The sequence below is a fragment of the Sinocyclocheilus anshuiensis genome, unplaced genomic scaffold (assembly GCF_001515605.1).
Source record: "Sinocyclocheilus anshuiensis isolate Anshui unplaced genomic scaffold, SAMN03320099.WGS_v1.1 scaffold2168, whole genome shotgun sequence".
NCBI classification, from domain to species: Eukaryota; Metazoa; Chordata; class Actinopteri; order Cypriniformes; family Cyprinidae; genus Sinocyclocheilus; species Sinocyclocheilus anshuiensis.
In genome coordinates, this window is record NW_015546037.1 from 320,478 (window position 1) to 343,967 (window position 23,490).

A 23,490-nucleotide genomic window follows, 5' to 3' on the forward strand; every position below is an offset into this window, starting at 1 on the left:
TAATTTTTGCTTATTAGTATGGTTGAACTGGATCATCGAAGGTCAGAAGCAAAGACATTGGTTAATAGAATGGGATTAAATACATAAAGGATAGCTGTGTTGTTTAACATTTAATTATTGCAGGTTTGCATCATATTCTGAGGTGCATTATTTTTATTCATTTTGAGGAATATTGAATCTGTGTTTTTTTTTTTTTTTTGTGAGTGATATGAAGTAATGCATATTCATATTTATTTTAGAACTACAGTAACATCTTCTGATTTCTCTCAACATGGGGACTGGAGAGCTGTCAATCAATAAATTGGAAAAAAAAAGTAACTTGCGTTACTTATTTGAAAAAGTAACTCATATATTCTCTTGTACATTAAAAAGTAATGCGTTACTTTACTAGTTACTTCGAAAAAAGTAATCTGATTGCGTTACTTGTAATGCGTTACCCCCAACACTGCAAATAGAGAAAAAGAATGACTTGAATGATTAATCATTAATGAAAGTCAAAGGGTGGCGATGAGAATGGTGAATGTAAAAATAATGATAAAGCAATGAAGGATGAATAATAAAATAATATAAACTTCAAGAGCCAAAGTGAACTTTGTGCAAATGCTTGGTTAAAGCAACAAATGATTTTCTTATTCTCAAGAACAAGACAAACAGGTTTAGCATAACCACCACAAAATACATTAAGGAAGCAAGGCATCCACAATGTAGGCTACCTCAATGGTGGTTTTCTTAACACCTTAAAAAACACGGCTTGCAACAAGAAGACTTTAAAATAAATTTCTTCAGGGTTCCAACACTTCCTAACCAAAATGACTTTTCCAGTCAAAACCAAGGGAGCGCTGTTTCTAACCAATGCTGACTGAAGTAAAAAATTACATTGGCTTTGATTTAGCATATAATCACTGGAGCAACACTGACAGGACAGCACCATAAAGAAAGACAAAACCGTTCTCATTCTTCACTTTTCCTGTACAAAAACTTTAAAAGGTAACGAGAATTGGCTAGCAGTTACTCAATGACAGATTTGAAATGCCATGGCAAATAAAAAGCACAGTTATGGGATACTTAGACTAATGCTCTCATATGCTTAGCTAAAGTCTGTGGAAACATCGTGATCTTAAAGCAAAGTAAACGTTTTGATTCTTAATCAAGATCATGCTTTTCAGTGAGTACCACTGTTACATTAGCAGAGCATGATAAATGCGGGGATACAGTGTAGAAAAATAACTTCGTGATCATTTCGCCAAGTAGGTAATGAGCATTTGAAAATGATACAGCTGAGTCACATATAAAACAGAGTCAAATAAACTTAGGCTATATACGCAACTTATCACCACAGTATTGAAAGACTCGCAAATGTTAAGCGTTCACCCCATTTCACTGGAACCATGACTCGAGTTTTTTTTAAGAAACGTTGCTGAAAGTGCTCGTTCAAAATTGATTATTCAACTAAAAGTACGTACCTGTGCAAATGTGAATAACTGCGATAAATAGCACGAATCCAATAACTCTGCCCGTCATCGTTCAAATATTCGCGTTTAGGGAACTGTGTGTAATCCGCAAAAATAAAAAAAAGATAAAAAATAAATCAGAGTTTTGTGCGTTTTTGATCCTTCATAATATCCAAATGCAATATATTTCTGTTTTCCAGAATACTTGAGTGTAACGCAAATTTGCTGTTTTTTTTCTGTAAAGGTCCCCGTTAATCTGATAGTAATCCAGTTTATTTGTATTCAAACACGCACTCCACGAGTCCAAAATGAATGAAAAGCTCGAGGTCAATCGTAAACAAAGTTTAAAAAACCGTGCAATATTTTGAAATGACCTCCAAAGGAATTATAAGTCTGCAAGCGCAGAGCTGGTCACTTTGTATCCGCTGATCGCATCCCAAAAGAGCCCATAGAAAGCCAGTGAAAAGAAAAGAACTCGAACTCTTTTCCAAAGTTCTAAATGTAATAAGGTCCCCAGCCTAGAAAAGCGACCAGTGTCACATCGTTCAGAAACAACGTGAATAAGTCATTTCGAACTCAGAAACTTCAGTTTCCATTGGAACAGCAGAAGCTGATGCTGAAGAATTTGCTGACTGAAGTCCATTGGATGTAGATCACTTCCACTTTTCCATTGCTTTGTAAATTCAAATGTAATTCCAATATTTCCCCTCTATTGTTTTTTCCTCTTCTTTCAGTTTTTCCCCTCAGTGTTTCAATATTTGGATCTATGCATTGAGGTCCCCCGTCACTGCGGGCTGAGGGGATTTGAAACAACGGTACTTCATTCAAACAGCATGAATAGTAAACGGCATGGTATGTCCCAGGCTCCCCCTCCGAGGACTGAACAATGGATTGTTCCTAAGGAGAATCAACCTCACTGTTGCCAGTTCCGCTTATAATCGACTTGGTTTTTATTTATTTATTTTTAGAAAGTCTTTTCATAAAACGTGTGCACTTCGCATTTCTCAAATGTTTAAAACGACTAACATTTAGTAACTAATAGTAACTTGTATTTGCTTGATTTAAAAAAAAAAACACAGTGTAATTCAACACACAAAAGAAATTAGCTAATAGAATGTTTACAAATGTACAAAAAATTGTTTAAGTCATTATAAGTCATTTTAAATATTTTTGTAAAAGGATATATTATTGAAAGGACACTTTATTTTTAAGGAGCACTTTAACGTAATACAGACCCATGGTGTATTTTATGCAAGTTTATGCTACAAAAAAGCAGATGAATAAAATCAAGTAATTACATTTGAGTAATCTGGCAACACTGATTAACCTCTTCAGCGCGGCTTCGCCTGTGAACGAAACGGTTCCCTCAAGGCAAGAGTGTGTTTGATCAAACTTTAATGAATTTACATTTTAAAAGACATTCCCCGCTTTGGTGAAACAGAATAATTTGCTCTTAATTATTTTAAAAGGCGACGCATTTATGTGGATTTACGGAGTAGTTTATTTGCATATCTATTGGAAAGGCGGGATTCACATTGGTTCGTGTGCGTGTTTGTCTTTATCTACAAAATTGCATTTGTTGAACTCATATGCCTCTATTAAGGTTGTGGTTTATTATTATTTTTTAATGTTTTACTTAAGAAAAGGTCTTTTGAAGGAGTAATTGTACAGGGATGTGCGACTCTCCACATTCATCTACAGGCGCGCCATACGTAACCCAACAGCGCCCTCTGCTGGTCTCCACTACACTGCAGCCAATTTCAAAGAGATGTTAGAATACAAAAAATGCAGCTATTGGAACATAACTAAGACATATTTTGGGGACTTTACAATTGTATATCTTAAATCTAAAAGTCCATTATAATTAATGTCTGTTTGCATGTGTTCCTGTACCTCATTTTCCTTCACTGGCCCTCTTAAATTCTTAAACAAATCTGTTGCATACACATGCATTTCTCATCTAAATTCACCTCCGCTCCAGTGAATTCACAAAATAGAATGTAATCAAATGATCCACCACAACAAATATACTAACAAACAGACAAAATGTAATTCTGAGTAAAATGCACAACCTTTTGCAAAGCCAGAAATATTCCTCTGAGCCACATCAGTATATGCTCAAGCAAGGGGCTAAGGCTAAATCCTAAAATTGTCCCTGAGCTTTTATCTTTTTTAATATATAGGACAGTGAAAACCAGACAGGACTGTGAATGATTAAAATTGTAATTGCAACTTAATACAAATTCTAATATATACTTGTAGTACCAGTGAAAATGTGATATCTACACATTCTTTATTCTGTGTAGTTTCCACATTTTAGGATAATTATTCAAACTAAAGAACACAAATGCCATGGGAATTATGTAGTGACAAAAATGTAAATTTACCACAAATACACTCTCTGTTCCAAGTCATCCATTTAAAAATGCCTTTAGATTCAAAGGTTTTTTAACTTCACAATCAAAGATATTAACAGTTGAACATCTGAAACAAATTCAGTGCAGTGTGTCTAATCTTTTCTCCTGGTAGTATGCCAAAACCCTCATAATAACCCCCAAATAAAAAATAAAAAAAACTAAACAGGCATATCTCTAAACTACTAAACAACAGTCCATTCACACCAAGCTTCCCCTAAGATTTGTGACTATATTCTAAATCCATTCTGCCACCAAAGTTCCTGACCTTCACTAGTCCAGAGTTGTGTCAAACAGCCTAATATACTGGTGGCTATGGCAGTTTTATGCTGAGGAGACAGAAGAGTGCGTCCAACATCTGAGCCAAATATCAGTCCTTCACCTGTCCTTTAAGAACACAGAAGGACAGCCAAACTACAATTCTCCTGTTTCTCTACATCAAACCTCCTGTGTAGCATTTCCAGAACCCTTAAAAACTGAAAAAACAAAAACCCTGAGCTCATTGATTTAACATATTGTTCATTTGAGTGCTAAACCCTCATCAAAAGAGCTCAACATTTCATAGCAGCATGAAACAACTTGTACATCGACTTTGAATCAGCGTACAAACATAAAACTCCAGGCATAATTCAGTGCTAATCTAACCCTCATTTCAGACACATGCATTTATTGTGAACTTACTCTGGAAGACCTGGTAGCATTTATGTGCCTTGCTGTTGTGATGACGAGGTGTCGTCGGACCGTGATGGTCTCCTAACGAGCTTCCTCGTAGACGCTTACACCAATGGTTTGATGGGTTCCTGAGGCTTGCATGGCGAGGAACTCCTGGAGTTCCTCCATGTTGGACGCCCATCATGATGAACATTGCCAAAACAGAAACGACCAGAGTAATGGACTCCATGGTGGACGCTTATTAGATTATTTTAAAGTTCGCTAAATGAAGCTGGTAAACGAATATCTACTTTAACACACCAACTTCCCTTCATCAGATGACCTTCTGGGATCCAAGAGTTATCCAAAAAAAAAAAACAATTCGCTAGGTATTGTAACTCCAGACCCGCTTTTAATCCCAATCCTCCCAAAAATCAAACGAAACCTCCTCACTCCCTGTCATGGATGCTTTATTTCTTATCTCACCACATGATGGAACTTTTTTAATGAGCCAAGCTCAAACAGAGACACTATAGAAAATATGGTCAGCGAAGGCCACTCCCCTTTTTCGGATTTCAATATCTTACACATAATAACCTTAATCCTGTTTGCTCTGTTTGATATTCAAAGCAAGGTTTGGTGGATGTTTTCTCTATTCTTGTGATGCCTCTGTGTGGGTAAGAGAAAAAGGGGTCCCTTTCGGACTCCATGCTGGGGCGTCTCTTTCAACATGGACGGACCCCCCTAATCAACCCTGGGCTGTATCGGTATGGGGCGAGAGTTTGACACACGCAGCGAGCGAGAGAGAAACACATTCCCTTTCCCCCTGACTAAGACTATTTTACGCCTCCTTTTCAAGCAGCATCACCTAACAAAACAGCACAGGCTAAAACAAAAACATTCTCCAAGAACAATACTCCCCATAGAGAGAAGAAAACTCGCTTTCCAAACATGAAAGAGAAAAATGTCACATTTTTATCTCACCGGGGAGGGGAGTAGTGCATCTTGGGATTTCATTCAGGAAAGCCTGGGCAAGATTTAAGGGGTGTTTTACAGATTTGTTTGTTAACACTGCAATAACCAGCTTAAACATTTTGAAATAAGTAATTTCGTTATATATTTAGTAGGGCTGCACGTTTAATTGAATGCGATTGTCATGCGCATTTTGTTAGTAAAGCCGGTTCTGTAATCAGCAGTAAATCATCATCACGTGCTTTCAGATGGAGCAGCATTTACTACACAGAGCCGTAGTTCACTGACTACGCAAAAAAAAACTGCAGACGATTTTATTGCGCGATTATGAAATCGAAGAAATCGTTCACGATAATGACAGCTGTTTGCATAGCTTCTCAGTGAACTACGGCTCTGTGAAGTAAATGCTGCTCCATCTGAAAGCATGTGAAAATACCACATTTAATAACATATTTTTTACTCCAAACTCAAAATCCTTCTGTGAGATGATGTGGCTTCTTACACAGAATAAGGCACGCAACATATTTCATAGTATTCTACGCAGTGATAAAGGCATTGCATTATAAATATACTTTATTTTAATGAAAATTATAATAATAATAATAACTCAGATAAACCATATATTGTCATAATCATGTGTTTATTAGTCACGTTGAATCAATAAAAGCAGTTAAATCTTCTGTTTATTCCGCTGCAGCGATAGGCATTTTCTGGGTTTCTTCTGCGAGGCATATTTGGAGTTTCAGCGCAAGAGCGCCCTCTGGCCTTTGGATGGAGATTTACTGCTGATCACAGAACCGTGCTTCACTGAAAGATACACATGACAATCGCAGCTTCTGTCGAATCGCGATTTCGATTCCATTTCGATTTATCGTGCAGCCCTAATATTTAGTTAGATCAATGCATGTCCCTTTATCGTGTGAAACTGTCTGTTGGCTGTTAGTGCCACCCTATTCCAATATTATCCTCCAACACTCCTACTAAAAACTTTTCAAATCTTGTCCTTGAGAACAAAATCATGTTTGTTTACCAACAAAGTTACAGACTTTATTTAAAATTCAATACACTATGCTAATGCTTCCTTTTCACTCCAGGTGCTGAAAACAGATAATTTCCAGAGTTTCCTACCTTTTATAATGACACATTATAGAATGATTATCTTCTAAACCATTGTAAGATGACTGTGGTTGACATTTTTAGAGAAAATGTTTTCCTAATCCCATAAAAACTCGTAGTCACCTTTTTTCAAAAAACTGGGGACAAAGGGAAAAAAAGATCATCTCAGCGATCATCAAAAAAAAAGTTGCCAGGAAGATACAAATCATCTGCCGTGTCACCGTGTTAACCCAGCTATAATGAAAGACAGCAAATCATCTGAGTGAAATACAGGAATGCAGATCACACAGCTGCCTGTCTGCCATAATGCATACAGAGCAGCTCCATACGGCCACTGACAAATCTGGACCTCAGATGAGAAGTGAATCCTGTGAGGACGTCGCTGAGCTTCTGCCCTTAGACCTCTGACACGAGGCCACACTGGCTGGGAAACACTGTGGGGCGCTAAGTGCTACCCTGTCATTCCCAGAGATTCCTCCAAGCAGAAGACTTCCGTGACTTGTCAGCCTGGCTAAGAAACAACCAAGCTAGGTTCGGGCGATCTCTCAGGACATCTTCAGCGCAAGTGTTGTCACTGGGAAAGAATGTCTCTTGGAGGGCCATCTGGGTTGCAACCAGGATACGGTTCAACCGCAGATTCACATTAAAACATCAACCAAAAAAAGTTAAGCAACAAAAAATATGCATTTAATCAATGCTTAGAACTTTTAAAGGGAAAAAAAAGCTATAGAAAGGTGAGGCACAACAGAGTTACACATTTCTTGGGCAAATGAAGGCAAAAATACATCCGGCAGGAAAGTGCACAAAGAACGAAGGACTGGAATTGCACGAAAACAGCATAAAAAGGACATTCTCTTCATTCATTACAAACCCTGTGTTGTGCTTTCAGAAATGGGGGTGGATGGGTTGGGGGGCGAGCTGAACAAATCTGTTTCGCCATTCAGAGAGGCCCTCCATGCAGAACCCTGCCACAACTAACATTACAAAAAAAAGACAGACGGCAAAATGAGGGAAGTGCAAAAGAACGCGGGAGCTTTGCATTACGCCGCAATTGGGAGACAAAAGCTTGGCTAGTGGATAAACAGGCTGTTGCATTTCCGCTTGCCTGCGTGGGCTGAATCCCCTTTAACACCCAGTATCTTTTCTAGAGACAGAAACACTAGAATCTGAGGCATGAGAATGGTAAAGATCACAATTAAAACTGCACAACAATATGAAATTGCGTCTCACCTGTGTATTGGTAAAACAACTGGACAGAACTTATGTGGTTTCACATATGCTGACAATGATCCTACCTCTACGACATCTAATTTGCACAATGCTATGCATGAGTGCACCAGAAGTAACAGGCCGACAGGATCCAGACACATTAACAGAGAAGCAATGGTTTTTCGGATGACTATGGGACTTTTCAGCTTGTCCCAATCTCTAACTAGCCTCATCAGAAAGAAGCACGTCCCCTTGCTCTCTCCGTATCCTTTATGCAGACTGGTAAGAACAAGATGCATTGTGTTTTCATGCGTAATTGGCTTAATTGGTTTACTGGTTGGAGAGGCTTAAATGAAAGGAGAAGCTGTCTTAGAGAAACCGAGCCAAATAGTGCCTTTGTCTTTGGCTTCCATGTGCCCTCCCCACCTTCACAACGGGGGATTCGACCAATCGGTGCCTCGCAAGCTGTTGGACAAGACCCTCACCAGCAGTCCTGCTGAATTATTAACGCAGCCGCACAGAGCAAGAGCAGGAACAAACCTGGGGAACTTTATACTAGACTGCAGCAAGGACAACTGGATATTCCTCAATCAAATCTATGTATCCTGAGTAATGATTAAAACATGACTGTGCAGAAAGCACAAGTGGCACTTTTGCTGATTGTTCCCACATTACTCTTGATACAAATACAGGGTCTTACAAAAAAGTGGAATTAACTGCCAATCTTTGGGATGAAGGAAGAACGTCATTACACGTCAACGCACAAGAGTTGCGAATCTAAAGTTTGATTTGCCTTTGCAAAGGTGTGATGCCTCCATCCATTTTCCAGCTTGCAAAAACCCAAGAAACCAAGATGCCGCATTTAAATCAACACCAGAAAATTGAGTCTCAAATGGAGTCTAATATATTCATTCTAACAGAGTGAAGCAAGTATGGCTTTTGACTGGTTAGAATGACCCAACCGGAGAAACAAATATATTGAAAACCCTGCACTTCAATTTGATTTGATTGATTTAGGAATGCACACAGTGCTTCCTTCTGATTTACAGAGAAAGTGACAAATTCTTGAGCATTTACTTTCCAAATCACATTGGCGTACAAAAACATCTGCTACTGCATGTGTAAATTCATATATTTCCCTCGAGTGGATTTATTTGCACCACAAACGGGTGGATTTACAACATGTTTGACATGGCCTAACACCTGGAACTCACATGTGAGACGGATCTCTACAGTACTGGCCAAAAAAGTTACTTTTCACCTCACTCTCCTTCCCACATGCTCCAACGTTCAACCTCCCAAACTTCTTACATTCCCTCTCTCACGTCTTCTGCTTTTAAAAGCATGTCCTTTCTTCGACAAACACCGCAAGGGTTCTTTCTGTCTCCCTGCTGCCATCAGCTGCCAAAACACGCAGGTTGCAGCGATGAGCACTATAAATATGATGTACAGTTTATGCGGTGCCACTGACCTCACAATACGCGCCAAAGGAGTGTGGGGGAGCAGGTACCATGCAGATTTATGACACTCAGTGAGAACTTTCACCCTCTGCGCACTCTCATGCCCCAACGAGCAGAGAGTCCGGCCTGTGATGACTGAACACATTCACTCCTCCGTGACAAAACAGCATGTGGGAGAAATACAGTGTGAATGTAAAATGTGTGATTGTTTGGATACACTTTCATAACTTTGCCTGTGGCACCTGGCACTGCTGAAAGTTCTCCAGCCACCCCCTTGTTTGGGAAGTTTTGGAGAGTTCTAAAGTAGTGTTGTTGAGTTATTCAAGGATTTTTGGGTGATTTTCTGCCGTATTCAAATTTAATTTGAATAAATGCAAATTACATTTTAAATGCTAGTCAGATGTGCATCAGAATTTTTCTAAGCTACATGTCAGCATTTCCAGCAAGATATTTTTTTTTCCCCCAAATCTACCAATCGGGTGCAAACTCATTTGACAGTCACGAGGGGACCATATGGACCTCCAGACTCAACACAAAAACAGGGGCGTTGAACTTTCTTTTTCCCTCTCATCTTTTTTCCTTGAGGAAAGTGCATGCCACTTACGACTCAAGCTTAAAAACGACTGCTTCTTTGGAATTTTGAAAGCCATTTAATCTTGTATACCAAATGGCGCTTAGCTAGCACTTGGCAACGCCGAGACCATTTTGTATTCCTTCACCCATACTAATCTCAGCTGCAATAATAAACAAATTTAAATTCTTTATCCCGTTGCAGAATAATGAGAACCTCAGCACCACCAGCTTCTTATCTCCAACTAGTCCTCTCCTTTCATTCTCCACAGCACTCCAGTCGCTCTTGACAGAATTAGCCTGGTTCAGCATTGAGAGTTTAGCCTGATGTCCCTATTTCCTGGGACACGGGGCGAGTTAAGCTCTAGGATTTGTGATGAAAAGAGATTGGATGGGGAAAAACGAATATAAGAAGTGCCCACATCTTCTCCTCTTGTGGAGAAAACCCTCTGGTTGACTGCGGTGGAGGTAATTACATCTCAAGTGGGATCGGACCTAAAGGAAGGACCCGCATTTGCCATGTTTTCCGCCCTGGGGAGAAGCGAACGCTTTGTGGGGAATATGCTTTGTGGATAAGCTCCATTGTAAGAGTGCTTGTGTTCCACGAGGGGTGGAAAATTTAACCCCGAACGTGTGGGAGATTTGCATTTGCACGTCCCTGAGGCAGAAACCATAGCCCTAATAATACAAGGCATTAGGAAGGCGGTCATACTAATGATTGTGGGGCCTTCAAGGTCAGGACTCTAGGCCTGAGCAGGACCCCATAATGAGGATGCACAGGAGACGGGACTAATCCAGTCTCAGACTGTCACGTCCAGACAACCAGGTGCATTTGGAACCACCACAGACAGGTTTTAGGCAGCATGTGCAGCATTGTTGCAATAAGATGCATGAATACTACATATCACAAATGGATGAAATTCTTTATCATACCACCCAATACATAGCTTTTCATTCTATTTCCAAGATTCAATCTTCGATAGGGGTAAGAGGTACAGAAAGCTTTCATGGCATATATTTGAAATGCCAAAGATGTCTGGACAAACATTTGCTGTGTTGACCTTCAATTTTCCTACTTCCCTACAGTCTCTTTTCCAAAGAGTTGGAATAAATAGCATGTCAGTGCTCTTACAAGAGATCTGTTTGCCTTTCACAAACAGTTATACAAAATGAAGCCAACGTGATGCATCTTTGATGCTCATTTTTGGGGCTGAGGGCTTTTGAGACAGAACTACATGGCCATTCTTTGCACAAAAGTAGTCTACAAAGATAAAAGCTCTGTTGAAAACCCCCTTCAACTGCCTTAGAAACTGAAATAGAACATCCAAAGTGACTTATCTGGAACATTCTACATACACAGAAACATGATGCACAACTGACTTTAAAAAAGGCGATGCAAGAGAAGGAGTGCATTATTTATTTATAATATAGCAGATAAATAGCATAAATATAAAGCAGATAAACTGTTTTAAACTATTACTGGTCCAGTATTTTTACCAGAACAAATTACAATCAATGTTTTCCATCTTTTTTTTTCCGTTTTGAAAGAAAATAATACTTTTTATTCAACAATTATGCATTAAAAAGGGCTGTTTTTAAACTTTCTATTAATCAAAGAATCTGATTAATATCCATTCAAGTTTCCACAAAAATATTACGCACAACTGTTTTCAACATCGGTAATAATAAGAAAGTTTTCTGCACCAAATCATAATATTAGAATGATTTCTGAAGGAACGTGACGCTGAAGACTGAACTAATGATGCTGAAAATTCAGCTTTGCCATCGAAGAAAAAATATTACGTTTATTTCTGTCATTTAAAATGGCAATAATATTCCAAAATATCATTGTGTTTGATCAAATACATGCAGCCTTGGTTAGCATGAGACTTTTTTTTTTAAACCGAACCCAAACAATAGTGTATTTATGAAGGCAGATTCTAACAAAGAGCTACAGTAATATCTAAGAGCTCTGTAAATGTTTATGAATGTTTTAAAAGTAACTGAAGAGTTTGCTATGCTTGCTGACAGCACTTAACATTATAATACTCTAGCTCTACAACTGCATTATGAATTGGAAAGACTAATTCAATGTAAGAACTTAAAGATATTACAAAACAATTTTTATAACAGTCAGGCAGGCTATAAATATAATCTGTACCGTATCTCTGTCCTTGTGAGATTGTGAAACAGAGTGCTCTCTTGAGGCTGTAGTGTCATTTTCTATGCTCTATACCAGCTATTCTCATCTTCCACTGGATCACCCACGTAGCCAAAGCCGCCTTTTCACTTATCGACTTGTTGCTCCAGTGAAGGTCAGAATGTTAGCAAGCTTTCTCCAAACATAACACCACACTCACTGCAGGAGACTCTCTGCTTTGGCCCCTAGAAGGTGAACTCTATTTCCACTTAAGCAAAAAGGGTCAGGGATCTTCTCTCACCAATTGACTCATCTCATCTGAGTGCATTTAATCTGGAAATTGAGGTTCTGGCTGACTCTGCTCCTTCATGTCACAAGCGTCAGAACGTTCTAGGCTTCTCTCCCGAAAATAACATAGAAAGGGTGTCCAATTTCCACAGCTTGACATTTGTAAAGAATATAAACAGTTTATGAATGGTAAAACCTCACTCGATACAGATTCATCGACAGACTTAAGGTGAAGGTTATGCAAAGTCCATGGAAATCCAGGAAGAATAAGAGACTCTACAGAAGGACCTGCAATGATTGGATCTGAAACGGGTCATATCTCCATAAAAACTTCATGTTATCACCAGGCAACCCCTAATTTATCTTACAAAAATGTCAAAAGCTCATGAAAGAGACGAAAAGACCCACAATAAAGTAAACGTTATTTAAATAAGATATTTGAGAGAAGCCCTTCTAGGGTAAATATAAAGCAGTATTTTAGGTAAGAGCAAAGAAGCAGTACCTGTGTAGCCCAGAGAGTTGTCGTCATCGTGTTCTGCAGTGGGGGCCTCTGTGGCCCTATTGCTAGTCCCCTCCTGAGTCCCCGTGTCTGTTGGAAGTAACACAGACTCTAAGTCCTCGAGCAAAGAGTATTGGGCCAACGGCGACACGGTAGCGCCCCAGTATCCCTGATACCAACAGATGAGCAGTACTAGGCTCTGCAGACAGTGACTTTTGAAAGGTCTGCAATTGCAACCTCCAAACTGCATTATCAAGTCAAGAAAGCACTTCAAACTTCCCCAAAACAAATATATAGAAGCTCCAAGGTGTTACTCAATTTTTAGCCATTAATCCATTGGAGAATCCCAAGAGCGCAAGTCCTAAATATGGCATTTTCCTTCTCTTCACAGGCCTAAAGAGATGCAGTTAGCCCTGAACGTCTATGTGTATGTCTGAGGAGTGACGGTGTGTGCCCTCTTGCAGTGCATGGGCAGAACTAGGACGACCAAACTGCAAATACACACAAAGTCACTGACACACACCCTATTTAGATCTGTATACAGTAATTGACTAAACTAATTCCCCAATCAGCGCATGTCGCTTTTCTGGAAGATGGACTGACAGCCCTCCTCCACGCCTGGTTTAGAAAGGGAGGACCGGGCAGGGGGTGTGGCAGATGCCCCCCATCATGGCGAAGTGTGGGATAAATCAGACTGGAGCCATGCCCACTTCCATTGTTGGGAACTGACAGGGGGTTAATTTGGGATGAGGGGAGGTGAAGGGGCCTGTTTAATATAAAGAGGGTCAGAATGGGCCAGATGACTGGGAAGCATCCTGTCAGGACCATCATGGCCGTGAATGAAGATTGGCATCATTTACGGAGATAAAACGGCAGACAGGCAAAACAAAAGGAAGTCATTGGAGAGCACTTAGAGCTCGGGAAGTGTGACCACTGTCTGTCCTTTCGTTCACCCTGTCGCTAAACCTCACTAACAAATATTGCTAATCCTTCAACATTTCAAAGTCATAATTGAGTGCTTGAATGATTTTCAGGAGAATTCAAATGCCTAGTTTATGGCTTGGGCCCACACTAGCTAGCACTTCTGTTGATGCATTTAATGAAATGACACTTTTAGCCTGCTATATGCTGAGATGGCAGATTCTCAACAAACACCTCACTGAGTACGTTCACAGGATCCCAAGGTCGTGACCATCATGAGACTGTTGGCTAGCTTGTGTTGGAAGCATTCAAGCATTCCAAATACAACATTTGTGCACTTTTAGCAATGTTAAAGGACAGTTCATGAACATTTAACATCAAGCATGCAAACACATAGAACTCACACATTTACTTGAGTCTGTCTGTTTGTGTATAGACACCATATTGACTTCACCATACCATCAGGCTTTTCTGTTCAAACCTCAAAACCCAAGTTCTTTGTAATACAAATGAATCAATAAATAAGATTTTAATACCAGGTCTACAAGCATAGACACATTTAAAGCTTTTTATTCAATATGTAATCTCTACACAGAATTAGCACAACTCACAGAATTCCAAAGAACTGGAAAAACCAACATCCACAAAATTCTACACACAAATGCTAAACATCTTTACAGCAAATATTTTGGAAAATAGAAAGCTCAAACATACAGGTGCATCTCAATAAATTAGAATGTCGTGGAAAAGTTCATTTATTTCAGTAATTCAACTCAAATTGTGAAACTCGTGTATTAAATAAATTCAATGCACACAGACTGAAGTAGTTTAAGTCTTTGGTTCTTTTAATTGTGATGATTTTGGCTCACATTTAACAAAAACCCAGCAATTCACTATCTCAACAAATTAGAATATGGTGACATGCCAATCAGCTAATCAACTCAAAACACCTGCAAAGGTTTCCTGAGCCTTCAAAATGGTCTCTCAGTTTGGTTCACTAGGCTACACAATCATGGGGAAGACTGCTGATCTGACAGTTGTCCAGAAGACAATCATTGACACCCTTCACAAGGAGGGTAAGCCACAAACATTCATTGCCAAAGAAGCTGGCTGTTCACAGAGTGCTGTATCCAAGCATGTTAACAGAAAGTTGAGTGGAAGGAAAAAGTGTGGAAGAAAAAGATGCACAACCAACCACTTTTCCATGACATTCTAATTTATTGAGATGCACCTGTATTTATTAAAAAAAAGAACAAATATTGTATACCCTGAAGGGGAATCAATGTAGACAATGAAACCTTGAACATTCTAGCTCCAAAACTGTACTGGCTACTGTAGAATATGGATTTATGGTGGGTTTGGAGAGAATACTTCATGATTCATTAACAGGTGGTGTGCCCAGATGCCCTGGAGGACACACAAACAAAAACCTGGTGCTCCCTCAGATTCAAATGGCCCTGATCCACACAAACCAGTCCAAAATGCCCTGCCTCCCCTGATGGCTAATTAAACCAAACCTTATGCGGCTAGCTGACATGTCTACATGGGCCCATTAGAAGGATGTTCCCCATGCACCCCAAAGCCCCGGCTGTCCGCTCATTTTCAGACACACACCCTGCTTTCTCGTTTTCTGGCTTTATTGATTTAAGGAGACGGTGATATACTAGCTCAATAACAGTGGACCCAGACAACCAACATAAACACAACAACAACAATTGAATTCGTTCATCTTAATGGCTTTAAAAATCAAGGCCATTTGTTGAGTCTGCCATCAGTCGGTTAATTATTTTTTAAGGCAGGAGAGGGCAAGGGAATTATAAAGAAAATGAGTTACCGTGTTAATCGGTACACTTTAACACACCTCTTTTTTGATAGCAACTTCTCATTTTTAGTTCAGCTTAAAGCCCTGATTTATGAAAGGGGTTTAATTAAGTCACACAAATTAACTTAGCTGGACATAAATTAATTCGTGCAGAGAGAAAGAAATATGTGAACAGTGCAACCAGACTGCAAATTACCAAAGATTATGTTGAATGATTGTGTGGATGGACACAGCTTTTGGTCTGCAGGAAAGAGGAAGGGAACACACATGGAGAACATACTATTTCTGATTATGAATAGATTCAGAATGTAAAAAAGCTTGTTTAAAGGACGTGTTAAGATATTAAATTAATACAATTGCTTGATACCTGTAGCAATAATCATATGCAGCTTGTGCCAGCAACAATCCAACAGTGCCCATGTAAAACAAGCAAAAATCTATAATTCTAAAGATATGTGGTGCAAACTACTCTAATCTGAGAGAAAAAAAAGAGACCACAATTTTTAAAACAATTTGTTTTTGCTTAAATTGGTCAAAGTCTTCACCAAACGATTCAAGTAAGAAGCTAGAAAAATCTAGATGTATAAAAAATATAAAAATATGGTGTCTCTCATGCAGTTTTTTGTACAATTTAAATTACTGAATTTTTGAATTTGAAGATCTTAAGCCTAAAAAAATATAGAATATAAAACAGAATATTACATAAATATAGAATATAAAATAGAAGTATAAAAATATTTTTTAAAATATGGTGTCTCTTGTGCAGTTTATGTACAATTTGAATTTCTGAAATTTTGAACTTTAGAAATTTGAATTTGAAGTTCTGAAGCCTAAAAAAATCTAGAATATAAAATAAATAATATAAAATATAAATAGAGAATATAAAATATAAAGGTGTAAAAAATATAAAAATGTGGTGTCTATGGAAGCCCGTTTCTGCCACTGAATAAAAAATAAAAAAGGTAATTGTGACTTTATCTCACAATTCTGACATTTTTTCTCAGAATTCTGTGATACAAACTTGCAATTCTGACTTTTTTTCTGCAGAATTGCGTGATACAAACTTGCAATTCTGACTTTTTTTCTCAGAATTGTGTGATACAAACTTGCAATTCTGACTTTTTTTTCTGCAGAATTGCATGATATAAACTATATAGATATAAACTTCTATAGTCAGAATTGTGAGATATAAACTCGCAATTGCGTGAAAAAAGTCAGAATTGCGAGTTTTTATCTTGCAATTGTGACTTAATATCTCGCAATTCTGACTTTATAACTCACAATTACGAGTTTATATCTCACAATTCTGTGAAAAAAGTTAGAATTGTGAGATAAAAAGTCGCAATAACCTTTTTTTATTTTTTATTCAGTGTCGGAAACGGGCTTCCATAGGTGTCTCTCTTGCAGTTTATGTACAATCTGAATTTCTGACATTTTAAATATCACAATTTTGAATTTGAAGTTCAATTTGAAGTTGAAGTTGAAATTTGAAGAAACATTTAACTTTTAAATAAACATTTTATAAAATCTATACAAATGTCTCAAAAACAATTCAATTTTGTTAAATGTCACAGGTATAGATTTCAAATACAGACCTATAAAATATGCCCCCAATATATACATTTTATGTCTAAAATCCAAATGTGCAAAACTCAAATTTTATTTTATTTTAGTCATTATTTATCTATATTTAAATTGTGCAAGAATCACCAACAACTATCATTCAAGTTACACACCAGTTTTAGGAATTTGTTAAAATCTTTAACCAAGTAGGAGCAACAATAATAGTGATGCTAGCCTTAGCAGAACTGGATAATACCAGATCCAGTTCTGAGAAAGCAGCCCAGCAGTTAATATCATCAGGGCTCCAGCCGTACCACACCAGGGTCCGTGGTTCTCTGAGGGTCTGATTAGCTCCCGTATTATTGAAAAGTACCAAGGGAGGGATTATGCAGATGAGGGCACTGCGGTCCACACAGTGGGCAGGAAACCAAGCATCATAATGAGAGACTACAGAAGAGCTTTTCCTTCTGAACGGGACGTACAGACAGGGAACAAGGGAGAAATGGTTATGGGAAATTACATGGTGGTTTCAGAGAGCTTAGGAGAACCAGACCATCTGGCATCTAGATATTAAATAAGCTAAGGCCATAGACATATCTATAGTACTCTTGAGGTTGTTAGTGTTGGCCCACATTTTACTACTCTTTTATAGCCTATATGAGACTTAATGTAATTCTTAGTTAAGTATTAGTGAAGTTTCAACATTGATGAAAGTCTCAAATTTCGCAGATGTTTTTCCTTGGGTGTCTTAGGAGAAATATAAATAGAAACAATTGAGATACAATAACAGTGTATTGTAGAGCTGTACAACTAATGTAAAAAAGCATAAACGATGAAAATGTAAAGATTTGAGTTCAATCTTGATCTTTTTTTATTTCAAACTGTGCTATCTTAGCAAACTGGATTACAGTTCGTAATAAGATGAAAAGTACATAAAAAGAACAAAGCTTTCTCAACGGGAAAAAACAAACAAAAGGCAAGCCAACCTTAGGCAAGAGGTGTCCATTTGTTCACCACTCATTTTTGTACAAGAAAACCAACTGAGATATTAAAAAGATCGCAGGGAACTTCATGTTCATTTTGAGATCTCTTTTGATTTCAAACTGTGCTATCATGACAAATCTTTCTTTGTATACAATTTAAATTAAAAGTTTAACAATAATTTTTGCGCCCTAGAAATGTTTTATTTTTTCTCATGTTCTGCATGTTCTGTTAACAAATTCTAATGCTAGCCTTATTCATTTATTTTTACAATTATTTTTTAAAAGAAATTCTGTCTTGTGTATTTCAATTAAACTAAATTTTTGTTTTGATGGGTTGCCATGAGGACCTTTAAGTTTCTGTGTGTATATGATATGAGGATAGCTTTACTCAACTGAAATGGCACCGTAAAATTTAGCATTATACAATAAATAAATTTTTTATGACTGGATTCCGTCCAGGTTTAACTGCATCGTGTCATAGGGCCCTACATTAAAAAAGCAAATGTGTGCTTATATAATCACTCAAACAACAACCAATTTCAATAAGATGTGAATTAAAAAAAATCTAAATTAAAAAATAAATTATTAAAAAGTAATTAAATTGTAACTGCAATATCCACTCTTCCAGTTGAGTGTCGTAAAAGCCAAGTATATTATTCAAATGTTCAATGGCAGTCAATGCATAAATCAATGACATTCACTCACCATTTAGTTTAATGCAAAGTTAAAACTGTTCATCTGATAATAAAGCAATAAAGTAAGACAGACTAGCTTTGAGGGGCTTCCCAACCTCATTTATTTTGAGCGATGTGGTTGGATATATGATTATGTATGTGTTATGTGTTTGTTCACATACTCAACTAAGAATGTGAACGCCAAACAAACAAGTCCAATCATCTGCTGACAAGTTGACCTGAAACACATCCAACAACTGCTGTCCAAAACAGGCAGGAATTCTACAATGAGAACATCTGATTAGCACCGGTGCGAATGCTTGTGGCTCACTGAGTCACGGTGGTCATAGCATGTTCAAGTGCTCTAGGAATAATCCTATCAATCTACGTCAAAATCGCGGCAGGCCTGTGAAAGCCAGAACAGCTGGCGAGGTCTCACGCAGCTAAACAGAGCACATGATGGGCATCGCTCAGGCCACAGAGGTTAAAGCGCTCGGTACAATAAGCTCTTCTGTGGCGAGTAAATGAAAGCCACTTCAGGGTCTGAAGACCGTGGTGAAAGGGCACAGCTGCTGAATGCAGTGTTATAAAAGCCCAGAGTTACAGACGTGATTAATGATGAAGCTCTCCACAAGGACAAGCCACCTTCAATCTGATGGACACGCTTTGCAAGGTTTTATTCTGAGCTCTTCTTCAATTTTATGAGGACATTTTTGGTCTCTGAAGGTAATTGTGTACTTAGAAGCCATTTTGGGGTCACTAAAATGACACATTGAGCCTTGGTGCTCATGTTGGTGGTTCAAGTTCAAATCAAGTTTTTGATACAAACCAATGCCATCCTTTGTTGTTCTCTTGTAATATGAATAAAAGGTGACAAAAAGGTCAAAGAGTAGAAGTTAAAAGTACATTAAAAGTATATTTGAAATTTAAAAGTGTATATTTGTGAACTTTCAATATTATTGATTTATTTATTTATAATGTTTTGCATTTACACTACTGTTCAAAAGCGTGGGGTCAGTAAGATTTTATTTTTTTTAATAAATGAACATTTTTCAGAAAGGATACTTTACATTGATAAAAAGTGACTAAACACTGTTCTTTTGAACTTTTGATTAATCAAAGAATCCTGGCCAAAAAAAAAGTTTCCATAGTTTCCATAAAAATATAAAATAATAAGCCACACAACTGTTTGTATCATTATTAAAATCAGAAATGTCTCTTGAGCAGCAAATCAGCATATTAGAATGATTTCTGAAGGATCATGTAACACTGAAGACTGGAGTAATGATGCTGAAAATTCAGCTTTGCTTCACAGAAATAAATTACTTTTTAAAATATATTCAAATACAAAAATCTTTATTTTAAATTGTAATAATATTTTGCAATATTACTATTTTTACTGTATTTTTTATCAAATAGATGCAGCCTTGGTGAGTGCAAAGTTGTTCTTTCAAAATTATTTAAAAACCGGTAGTGTTAATAATTATTTGTTCCATACAGAATACTCGTACAGAGACATTCATTCTGAAAGTCTGAGATCCAGGGCACATTCCTTCAAAGTCACGGTTCTTCAAAAACAATGTCTATTAGAAAAAGCCTTTCAACAGTACGAGCTTCTTTCAGCCTTACAGCCACTGCCATCATTAGCAAAGTGCTAACATGACAACAGAAGGAATTCTTCGAGATTTATTAAGAGTGTGACAGAACCTCTGCTAATTCACCAGAGCTCCAGGCTTCGAAGCGGCATTATTCTACCGCATGATCATGTCTGAACCACATCAATCTTCAACCACTGCTGCACTTTGTTGTGGGCAAAAGAGTCAAGGTTTCATTCTAAAAGAATCTCTACTAAATGATGATACATTCTTGGACTTATTTGCATGTGTGAGGGAGAAAGTGAAAGAAAGATGGCTTATACTGTCAGTACTAACCTCACTTACCCTGAAATGATTCATTAATTGTTCTATTGATTTATACAGGTAGAAAGTAGTTTTTAATTACCAATCGCTTAAAATTCATGAGATTTGAAATACTGTGCATCATATGAAATATTTTCTTGGTATTTGTTTTGTTTCTGTTTTTGTGTTTTAAGTTCAAAAAGATAAATAACCTATGATGATATAATTTTCATTTTTTGTATAAACTACCCTTTAACAGTGAATTATGGATTTCAAATGATCACGTTATTACAATAATATGAATACTGAAATTCTTTAAATTATTCACTCAAATGAAAAATGAGATCTATCGGAGAAGATCATTTACACTTTAAGAATAATTACAGTGTGATTTATCAGCTCAAAGCTTTGGTCACAGTTCACCAGCCATCTGATCCAGAGTCAGGCAAGCTGAACAAACAGCAAGAGCCTATCTGCCTTTTCCAGGCTCACAAACAAACATTCACATCCGCACACTTTTACGCATGCATACATGCACAGACATGTGCAACTGTACACATATCACTGACACCACAGTACGACAGCAGAATTTGCATCCCTTCTAGAGCAATTAAACCTGAGAAAAGACCCAAACCAGCACCTAAAACGCTGCTCTGTTTTATCAACATACCAGGAAATAATGTCTCAAAGCTCAAGATCTTGGCTGAAGGAGAATGACGCTGTTAAATGGAATTGCCATCTTTAACCTGCGGGGACTGTGGGATAGAGTGGGCGTAATTCCTACTGAAAGATTTACTCTGTACAGAATTCACTGTATATCAACACTGTATAAATGTTTTATGCTCTCGGGCAGTGGATGATGGAAGGCGTTTGTGGGCGATCAGGGAAGCCGAGATTATGATTTATAAAACAAATTATATAAATGATATCAATTATGATTAACAATTTCATCAACATCAAACCTCAAATTTACAGCTTAAAAATGATCATTGCATGTAACCTTTCAGTGACACAATACAACTATCCAAAAGACGAACACAAGTGATGTGGATGTGCAGAACTTCTGAAGGAGTTTGAATTCTATGGAAATCTGAGGAGTATTTTGTGGGATTGTGGTCTACTCACAAGTATTTGATATCCCATGATGGCGTGATTTATTATAGACCGTAAAGTGCATTTATAAGAGTTATGAATGATCTGTTTAAACCTGATGTTGCTGAAGCTGCAACTTAGTACTTTACTGTTCATAATGCAACTTAAAAATTAAATATGATGTTTGCATGCCAGGCTGGATTGTTGTGTGTTTTTTTTTCACTCTTTATATTATGTAAAAACTCTGGGAAAATCTTTAAAATGCAAGCTTATTGTCTAAAATAAAAATACAATAATAAAAACATCAAACCTCAAAATATTGTTGCATATAGCTTTTCCGAGACAATAAAAACTAAAAGCCAAAATATATAAAAAAAAAAAAAAACTATTCTATGAAAATCTGAGGAGCTTTTGTGGGATTGCAGCCTACTCACAAGTATTTAATATCCCATAATGTGATTAAGAAAAGCGCATTTATAAGAGTTATGAATGATTTGCAGTTCCTGGATAAGCCTGATGTTGCTGAGGTTGTACTTTACTGTCTATAATGCAGCCTAAAAAGGAAATATGAAGTTGACACGTCAGGCTGGATTAAAGTTATGCACTATTGTGCTTTTTCACTCACTATCACTATCTGTCAAGACTCTGGGAAAATCTTTAAAATGCAAGCTTATTGTCTTGCAGAAAAAAACTGATGTATTTTCAAAAGCCTCTTTTGTCATTGCACTCTTTAAGCCCATCACATAATCAAACCTGAACTTGTTTTTGCTTGAGTCTTTGCTGAAGGGACTGGTGACAGCATAATTACAGGTCATAAAACAAATTGAAATATTTCATCAGAATGAGATGCATCTCATTAGAAAACATTAGAAAAAAGCGTGTTCCACCCGGCTGTCAGTTTTTTAGCTGACATACAGGATGCAATACGATGAGATGTGATCCTTCAGGTTATGGAGACCTCTTTTAACCTGTGTATATGATTACAAACACACTTCTTCATATCCCTGTTATCAAACACAATAACAGTATTATATGTCCTTGACCGTTCCAGTATGAGTTACGGTGTCATCGCAAAACAGATGTTAACTTCAGCCCTACTGTAATTCACCACTCACCCATACACCTCACACAATCCACACAAAGTCCCTGTATCTCACTGGCTAACAGAAATTACATAAATGAACAAATTATTTGTGATACATTTGAAAAAGCTAGAATGGGTTTAAAATCGCAATAAAAATCGACGTCATAATTTTCTAGTAACATTGTGTTTATGAATTTATAGCTGTCATTCAGTTATATTACAAATACTTTGTAAATACTTTTTCAAAATACTTTGAAAATGTAACTAATGAAAAATGTACATACATTTCAACAAACTAAAATAAAATAATTTCTGTGGCAACTGAAAATATATATATTTTTTTTTTTAAATAATAATAATATTTTATTAAATAATATATAATTTATTAAATAGTATATTTTTAAATAATAATAATTTTGTAATAATTTTTCAATAATATACTTTAATATGTATTTATTTATTTATTTATTAATTTATTGGTCAATAAAGTTAAAAACTCTAAATAATATATGTACATTTCATCCTAGTATAAAAAAAATAAATAATATAAAATAACATTTGTGATTTTTTTTTTCAGTTTTAATAATACTTCATAACAGCATTTTTTTTATAATAGCAACAACAATTTATATATATGTGTGTGTGTGTGTGTGTGTGTGTGTGTGTGTGTGTGTGTGATATAT

General features: G+C 37.0%; 1 protein-coding gene across 3 annotated transcripts in view; it reads right to left on the minus strand.

The window, feature by feature from the left end:
* The window catches only part of robo1 (roundabout, axon guidance receptor, homolog 1 (Drosophila)), a 335,500-nt gene that overhangs the window by 208,195 nt on the left and 103,815 nt on the right, over positions 1-23,490 (minus strand). The window contains exon 3 of one of the 3 annotated variants that reach the window (XM_016499990.1): positions 12,774-12,860. The exons of 1 other annotated variant lie outside the window; for it this stretch is intronic. In XM_016499990.1, the coding sequence (XP_016355476.1) occupies positions 12,774-12,860 (87 nt within the window). Of the gene's footprint in view, positions 1-1,463; positions 2,239-12,773; positions 12,861-23,490 lie in introns of those variants that run through there. One more of the 3 variants, XM_016499992.1, reaches the window with a different exon arrangement.